The sequence below is a fragment of the Myripristis murdjan genome, chromosome 12 (genome assembly GCF_902150065.1).
Source record: "Myripristis murdjan chromosome 12, fMyrMur1.1, whole genome shotgun sequence".
Classification (NCBI taxonomy): Eukaryota; Metazoa; Chordata; class Actinopteri; order Holocentriformes; family Holocentridae; genus Myripristis; species Myripristis murdjan.
Window position 1 is genome coordinate 10293800 of NC_043991.1, and position 9654 is coordinate 10303453.

The following is a 9654-nucleotide window of genomic DNA, read 5'->3' on the forward strand; positions in this document are numbered from 1 at the left end:
TTAGCCTAATAACACATGAACTCCGCTAAAAACATGATGCAATAAATTTTGGGAGGTCTCTAAAATATGTATTAACAGTATGCAGGATTTCTTCTTCCATATACAATTCGGAGGCGCCAGCTTTTCTTACATTTTGTGCCCCGGCGCGATTAAACGCATTCTTTCTATTCACTATAGACGCGATACAGTTATTATAGAAATATCATAGGCCACTACGTGAATGTTCGCGCTGCAGTTATAACAGGAACACCACAGAAATTTTACTGGTTGATTTATCCACCAAAACGGAGCTCGACCCTCTCGGACCCGCTGGAAAAATTAAATAATCTGTGCCTGAACGTGATCAGGTCAAGTATATAAAAGATGTGAGATACGTCTTCAGTGATTGACAGCTGCATTAAAATGAGGCTTGAATGTCCCCTTTGGTTAAATGTCATCTGCCTGTTAAATGGCTTTTTAGTTTTAGTTTTTGCGTGGAAGGAGGACTAGGCTAGCCAAGCCAGGTTCGAACCCAGGATATCGCAGTTCCGCTCTACTTTGTTGTACATGCGCTTATCCAGTCGGCCACCGGTGCGCCGTGGAAAAAAAATGTGGAAAGTCTGGAGTACTTTGAATGAAAGTCTGAATATATGGAATGAAACTTGAATATTTTGAATGAAAGTCTGAATTTATGGAATGAAACATGAATATATGGAATGAAAGTCTGAATTTATGGAATGAAACTTGAATATATGGAATGAAAATTTGAATCTATGGAATGATTCATTCCATATATTCAAGTTTCATTCCATATATTCAAGTTTCATTCAAAATATTCAAGTTTCATTCCATATATTCAGACTATCATTCCATATATTCAGACTTTCATTCCATATATTCAAGTTTCATTCAAAATATTCAGACTTTCATTCAAAATATTCAAGTTTCATTCCATATATTCAGACTTTCATTCCATATATTCAAGTGTCATTCAAAATATTCAGACTTTCATTCCATATATTCAAGTTTCATTCCAAATATTCAGACTTTAATTCAAAATATTCAAGTTTCATTCCATATATTCAGACTTTCATTCCATATATTCAGACTTTCATTCCATATATATAATATTTTCCTAAACGGCTTGCCATAATATATATATATATATATATATATTATGGCAAGCCGTTTAGGAAAATATTATATATATGGAATGAAAGTCTGAATATATGGAATGAAAGTCTGAATATATGGAATGAAACTTGAATATTTTGAATGAAAGTCTGAATATATGGAATGAAACTTGAATATATGGAATGAAACTTGAATATATGGAATGAAAGTCTGAATATATGGAATGAAACTTGAATATTTTGAATGAAAGTCTGAATATTTTGAATGAAACTTGAATATATGGAATGAAACTTGAATATATGGAATGAAAGTCTGAATATATGGAATGAAACTCGAATATTTTGAATGAAAGTCTGAATATATGGAATGAAAGTCTGAATATATGGAATGAAGCTTGAATATATGGAATGAAAGTCTGAATATATGGAATGAAACTTGAATATTTTGAATGAAAGTCTGAATATATGGAATGAAACTCGAATATTTTGAATGAAAGTCTGAATATATGGAATGAAAGTCTGAATATATGGAATGAAACTCGAATATTTTGAATGAAAGTCTGAATATATGGAATGAAAGTCTGAATATATGGAATGAAACTTGAATATATGGAATGAAAGTCTGAATATATGGAATGAAACTTGAATATTTTGAATGAAAGTCTGAATATATGGAATGAAACTCGAATATTTTGAATGAAAGTCTGAATATATGGAATGAAAGTCTGAATATATGGAATGAAACTTGAATATTTTGAATGAAAGTCTGAATATATGGAATGAAACTTGAATATTTTGAATGAAAGTCTGAATATATGGAATGAAACTCGAATATTTTGAATGAAAGTCTGAATATATGGAATGAAAGTCTGAATATATGGAATGAAACTTGAATATTTTGAATGAAAGTCTGAATATATGGAATGAAACTTGAATATTTTGAATGAAAGTCTGAATTTATGGAATGAAACTTGAATGAAAGTCTACATGGAATGAAAGTCTGAATATGCTGGTGGGCCAAATGCAAACTGGAGTGCAGGTCGGCTATAAAGCAGCTGGTTAATGAATAAAAACACAAACTGTCTACCTGGAGGGTGGGAACGACAGGGGAGGCAGGAGGAGCTCATCTTCCCTTAGCCTAATAACACATGAACTCCGCTAAAAACATGATGCAATAAATTTTGGGAGGTCTCTAAAATATGTATTAACAGTATGCAGGATTTCTTCTTCCATATACAATTCGGAGGCGCCAGCTTTTCTTACATTTTGTGCCCCGGCGCGATTAAACACATTCTTTCTATTCACTATAGACGCGATACAGTTATTATAGAAATATCATAGGCCACTACGTGAATGTTCGCGCTGCAGTTATAACAGGAACACCACAGAAATTTTACTGGTTGATTTATCCACCAAAACGGAGCTCGACCCTCTCGGACCCGCTGGAAAAATTAAATAATCTGTGCCTGAACGTGATCAGGTCAAGTATATAAAAGATGTGAGATACGTCTTCAGTGATTGACAGCTGCATTAAAATGAGGCTTGAATGTCCCCTTTGGTTAAATGTCATCTGCCTGTTAAATGGCTTTTTAGTTTTAGTTTTTGCGTGGAAGGAGGACTAGGCTAGCCAAGCCAGGTTCGAACCCAGGATATCGCAGTTCCGCTCTACTTTTTTGTACATGCGCTTATCCAGTCGGCCACCGGTGCGCCGTGGAAAAAAAAATGTGGAAAGTCTGGAGTACTTTGAATGGAAGTCTGAATATATGGAATGAAAGTCTGAATATATGGAATGAAACTTGAATATTTTGAATGAAAGTCTGAATTTATGGAATGAAACATGAATATATGGAATGAAAGTCTGAATTTATGGAATGAAACTTGAATATATGGAATGAAAATTTGAATCTATGGAATGATTCATTCCATATATTCAAGTTTCATTCCATATATTCAAGTTTCATTCAAAATATTCAAGTTTCATTCCATATATTCAGACTTTCATTCCATATATTCAGACTTTCATTCCATATATTCAAGTTTCATTCAAAATATTCAGACTTTCATTCAAAATATTCAAGTTTCATTCCATATATTCAGACTTTCATTCCATATATTCAGACTTTCATTCCATATATTCAAGTTTCATTCAAAATATTCAGACTTTCATTCAAAATATTCAAGTTTCATTCCATAAATTCAGACTTTCATTCCATATATTCAGACTTTCATTCCATATATTCAAGTTTCATTCAAAATATTCAGACTTTCATTCAAAATATTCAAGTTTCATTCCATATATTCAGACTTTCATTCCATATATTCAGACTTTCATTCCATATATATAATATTTTCCTAAACGGCTTGCCATAATATATATATATATATATATATATATATATATATATATATATATATATATATATGTTTTTCAACTATAGCCTATGGGAAAAAAAGAAAGAAAGAAAGAAAGAAATGTGACAAATAACTGCCATGGCAACATGTGGGCAGGACAGGTGGAAACAAACCATTGTGCGCGCGGTTACCATGGCAACCGGTTTAAACATAAAGTGCAGTGGATGCGGGGCTGAGAATGTCGGCGCGGCGGGGAAAGGAAACCGCAGGTAAACAGGAAAACGCCGCCGCCTCGTTTGCCTCGGAGAGCGCGTCGTGCTCGTCGGAGGAGGATTACCGGTACGAGGAGGTTTTCCCGGGGAAACAGAGGAGCGTAGAGGAGGGTGAAGAAGACCTGCAGGTGGCACTGACGGCGGCGAGGGAGGCCGAGGAGGAAACCAGAGCCACACAGCGCCGACACATCCCAAACATCCCGGAGGCGGTGGACGACTTCCTGCAAAACTTCCTGCAGAAGCTGGGCTTGAGCCGGACGCTGCGGAGCTTCCAGGCCGAATGGTACGGCTCGGTGCGGGACAGCGTTTTCATCCCAGACGCCCTCACACACAAGCGGCTGCTTCTCAGCGAGCTGGCGGCGGTCCGGACGGACACAGAGCGGCTCCAACAAACAGTGTTGGCAGCGGGAGAAAACCTAGGGAAAATGCGGAGGGAGAGGGACTTCCACCGTATGCAACACCTGCGCGTCTCCCAGGAAAAAAGCCGGCTGGTGGAGGACGTGGAGCGGCTGAGGAAACACTATGAGTCCTATGAACCGGCGCTGCTCCAGCTGAGGAAGAAACACCAGGCGGCTCTCAGGCAGAAGATGCTCCTCAGCCTGGACAGAGACAGGCTGAAAAGCACAACAAAGCCGGGGTTCACCGAGAAAAAGCACCAAAAGAAGACGGACAACAGCGCAACAAACATCAAGACCATTACCCTCCCTGCACATAAGGCGCCACCACCTGAAAGGACAGAGTGTCCTGTTTCCATCCGTGTGGGTCCTCACCTGGATCAGACCAGGTCTCCAATTCCCTGGGAGGACAAAAGCCCCGGCTCCTTCAGCATCTCCTGCTCAATCAAAGCTCATGAGCTTCCCATCAGCTGCCTGGATCTCCATCCACACAAACACATCCTGGCTTCAGCCAGTGATGACCACCTGTGGAGGCTGTGGGCTCTGCCTGAGCATGGAGAGAAGGAGAGTATTTAAGCCCACTGTGCAACCTGATACATGAGACATAAGTTTCATTTAACACAAGATATAATACTTGACAATCATTTCAGAGAAAGTAAGCTAATGTAAGATAAGACACCACAATTAACAAAACACGTTAAGGAGGATAAGGAGGAAATCATGTAAGACAGGGTAAAATAAAACAGAATAATGTAATATAATCTAATATTGTGTGATCTCATCTCAGCAAATCTCTAATATATGTGATCAAGTCTAATCTGATCTAATTAGGGCTTTAATGAACTCAGAATTTCCTCAGTCAAATTAGATTTTGCTGTTCAATATGACAATTCAAATGTTTGTTGCTTTTTTAAATGTATGCATTCATTTATATTTACTGGTAGTCTCTCTGTCAATCAGAAAATAAACTGCATGACTCAAGTTTCACTGTTGGCAATCAAAGCAATCATATTCAATCATAATCAAATGCAACAGAGTCATACAGATTTACGCATTTGCAGTCTGTGAGATAACCTTAAGACAGCTGCATAAAGATTATATTTGCTGGCAAATCTGAATGACCGCGCGGCTGGCTTTGTTAGAATAATGAGAGGTAACAATGCGAGAGAGCGTCAGTCTAGTTACACAGAGTTTGAATATCTTCTTCATTTTCTAAACTTTGGGAATTGCAAACAATTCCTAATTTAACCCATTTTAGATTAATATTGTCTAAACTAGTCTAATCTAGTGTAGTCTAGTCTGATTTGATCTAATCTAATCTTGTCTAATCTAATCAGATCTGATGTTTGCAGGTGGGGCAGATGTTGCTGACAGGTGAAGGTCACACTGACTGGCTGTCTGGCTGCAGTTTTCATCCTGATGGAGGACAAATAGCAACAACCAGTGGAGACACAACGGTAACCTACTGTTATAATAACATGTAAATAACATAAACACACAATAATGCTCTCTGTTATAGAAATACACATTAACACCGATTGATATAACAATTACAGAAACACTTGTGCATGTAAAAAGCTGTTAACCAGAAGGCAATGCGCTGAGTCAAGCCGATGTATTGAGACAAAGGCAGACTCACACCTCCAGTCTTTGGTGTGGATTTTCTGAACTTGTTGCAAAGTTGACAGTATTTTGACAGCTGTGAAAGGCTACATAGACTCCAGTGCACCGCAAACCTTTTCAAAAAGGTTTTTCCAAAAAATCAGACATCATATTTTGCTTTAAATCAAACTATGGTGCAGAGCAGTTTCAGAGTGAAAACATTTCAAAAAGTATGAAACATAACAAGCAAATAGCAACACTGACATGATGCATTTTGTTTCACTGTTTCCTGGCTGCAGGTCCGGCTGTGGGACTTCACCCATGGGTGCTGCCTGTTAACCCTGTCAGGTCACAGCCAGGCCACTTGGGGTTGCACCTTCCACTCATTTGGTGATGTCCTGGCCTCATGCTCGGCAGATGGCACAGTCCGGCTATGGGACCTGAGCAGCCAACGCTGCCGCCGCACGCTACGCCACCACTCTGCTTCCGTCAGTAGCGTTTCCTTCCTGCCGCTGTCTGACCTGCTGCTCACCTGCTCTGTCGACAGGACCGTCTGCCTCTTTGACACCCGGCTCGGCATCTGCACGCAGATGCTCCGCGGACACCAGCACCCCTGCAGCCACGCTGCCTTCAGCCCACAGGGCAATGCCGTGGCCTCCTGCGATGCCCATGGCGTGGTGAAGCTGTGGGACATCCGGAAACCATCTGTAGTGGTCAGCATGAACACTGGGCCAATGTCTGGAAACCAGGTGGCCTTCAGCCCATCTGGTGGGACGCTGGCAGTGGCTGGGGGTGATGGAGAAGTGAAACTGCTGGAACTGGTTTCCCGCAGCGTGTTGGGTCTGTCGGGCCACAGTGGGGCAGTGCAGAGTGTCCTGTTCAATTGCACGGGACAGTCTCTGATGTCCAGCGGGACAGATGGATTCATATTACTCTGGGAGTAAAATAAATCTGATCCAAAAACTGTATCGATGTCTCAGGTGCAGTTATCATGATTATTACTGATCATGATGCTGAGGAGCAAAATTATTTCACTGAGCTTTTGCTTTCTGCGTCCTGCAGCTCTTTACAAAGGTTTTTAATCACTTGAAATGACACCTTTTTTTTTTTTTTAATTAAAAAACATGGAATAAAGGGAATTTCATATAGTATATTTCATATGGGTTCATATAGTTAATGGTTTGACACTGTATACCTCTGTCAACACTATGCAATTCTCAGGGTATTCCATTTCCACATCAGATAGTTGACCAAATTAAATTTCTGTCACTTCTCACTTTAATTGAAGGTAATGCTGATTGTTTAATAAATGCAAACATTTAACAGCTATTTCTGTTAACCTGTTAGCCTGTGTCATGATACCTTTGTTAACTGTGAACAACATATCATAATATTATCATATTGTGAGTTGCTCTGTGTTTCCAATCCTTCCTTACTCCATGACCAAGCTTTCCCTAAAAGGTTTGCGATGTTACATGACTCCATTCTGAAGTTATATGTTTTTCTGCGCTCAGCGACGCCCATCGCCACGCCCTGTTTTGACCAATCAGCATGAAAAGTTAATCAGCTTTTTCTTTGCCCACAGCTAATCTTGCCACAAAGATCTGTGCAAATCCATTCATAAGTTTTTCATAACCATCTTGGTGGAGGTAATAATTAAATAAGACCAATAAAGTGCTTGTTCTGTTGTTTATCACTGATAAACTCCTGCAGAGTCAGGTTTGTGATGGAATGGGAAATCTGCGCCATCTACTGGTCACTCTCAGTTTGGTGTGTGCTTGGTCCACTGTCCTCTCAGTATAACGCTTGGGAAAAGACTGAACTCAGCTGAAGACTGAAAAGAATTAAGTGAATATTGTTATAGTATCTGGGCTACTGGCAGCTTTAATACAAAAAAAAAAATAAAATAAAAAAATACCATCAAAAGGCTACAAGCTCCTGTGTAATCACATAAAGTGCTGATGAGTGTTGCTATATTTAACATTTGTGTTTAAATAAATTAATATTGTTTGGTATGGTTGTGTATTGACAGATGAGACAGCTGGCTCTCATCCACAGTGTGGCGTATCTTAAAATACTCTCTATAACGTTTTATTTAGCTTTTGTTCCAGTAATAGTTTGAATCCTCTGCATGCTCTATGCCATGTGACAAGCTAGGGGAAAGGTAATGGGATCACCAAATTGGGCAGATTTCATCTTCCAGGAAACATGAATGTTATTACCAAGTGTCATTGGAGATATGCCCCTGTGGACCTAACTGCTGACCAAACGACAGAGTGGCAGATTGACCAGCGTGGTGATGAATAGCCCCTGTTTTCCCAGCGGGGCAAAGAAATCAAACTTCACATCCGACATGCTCCAGGTATTTGTCAGCTGGAAAATTGGTGGTGCCAATACCAGAGAGATCCCGCACAGCAACATTTGACTGGTCGGGATGGGGGTATGATGCAGCCTGCATGGTCGTTTCTAAACAACCAATAAGGACAGCCAGCTCCCTCATCCCTGTTGTCTGTGCTTCTGAAGCATCTCGAGCTCCATTAAAGCTCTTGAGCTTCCCATCAGCTGCCTGGATCTCCATCCACACAAACTCATCCTGGCTTCAACCAGTGATGCCAGCTGTGCTGACTGTGGGCTACGCCTGGGCACAGGGAGAATGAACGTGTAATCTGCAACCAAATATATAAAATACAAGATATAAGTTCAGTTAACACAATATCAGATATGTTGAAAAGTACAAAATAAAGTCAATCACGTTATTTGGCAACACAAGCAGAATATTTCATTGACATAGCCTACTGAGTAGATGGAAGACAGCAAAAATAATAATGATAATAATAATAATAATAATAATAATAATAATAATTTGTGTGCAACCTTAATATCAATATGCATCGTTTTACAGTGTTTATGCTTTGTTTTCCACTCCTCCTTATGCATTTTTCATTTGATACTCATTTATACTTAATAAAGGCAAAATGTACTAAAATATTGTAACTTATTTTTGTGTGTTTTTTTTTTTCAGAATTGCATGTTTCTGAAGCAATAAGGATTGCCATTCATTCCTAATGGCTCCTTTTTTGGCTTCATCCTGCTTCTTTTAATGATGTCTGCTTCTCTATCTCTGTATCAAGAGATAACATAGTTTGAGAAAGCAAATGGATCTCAAAATGTGCCTCAAGTTGAGTCATACATAACTCAAAACTTTGCTCCCAGAGATGGTTAAATGTTGCTCAAGCCTGAAGTTTGAACTGCTGAAATAATTCAGCAATGGCATTTCAAAGAGCAAGTTCCAGTTGTAGGCAGCGAGGTTGTGCAGTGAGTGAGGATGCTGACCGTATAAACTGCAAGGCCCATGTTCAAGCCGCTGTGACAGCAGGCATAAAGTCAGCTGAGGCTTGTATTTGTGCTTGCTCCATTTCATGTATTTCCATTTAAACAGTTTTCTCCAAATCCAATATGTGTTTTTTCCTTTAAAGCCTTCGAGCAGGGTAGTAGGGCTGCTCTTTCACTGTGGACTTTAAGGCGTATTGATGACGCCAAGGAAAATGTTGTTGAGCTACCTTTTGAATGCTTGGAGGAACGCCAAAAAATTTTCTATAATTTAACCTCTAGGAAATCTTTGAATGTAGACATTTTTGGTTCATACCAATCAATTCTCCCATTTCCCTTTGCCCTCTCAAATAAGCCCATTTGAACAAATTCATGAATTTCATTAAATTTGTTAAGTAACATTTGAAATGATGCAAACCTTAGTTCACCCATTCAGCATTTCCCCCTTGCACAAGCAAGGCTTTGATTTCATTCATTTTGCATGCACAAAACCAGTTTCCCTCCGCGGGACGCACTAAGAGCTTTTAGTTTATCTTCTGCCATGGGCAATATCAGCTTGAGATCTACCATCAGTGCTTGTCTTTTTTTAAC

The 9654-nt window shown here is 39.3% G+C and overlaps 1 protein-coding gene across 1 annotated transcript; it reads left to right on the forward strand.

Annotated features, from left to right (window-relative positions):
- Positions 1–3702: 3702 nt before the first annotated feature.
- On the forward strand, positions 3703–6804 carry spag16 (sperm associated antigen 16). The gene is made up of 3 exons (XM_030065824.1): positions 3703–4695; positions 5484–5588; positions 6033–6804. Exons 1-3 carry the CDS (start codon positions 3703–3705, stop codon positions 6675–6677), a joined length of 1743 nt encoding a protein of 580 aa, XP_029921684.1. The 3' UTR covers positions 6678–6804.
- The last annotated feature ends 2850 nt before the right edge of the window (positions 6805–9654 follow it).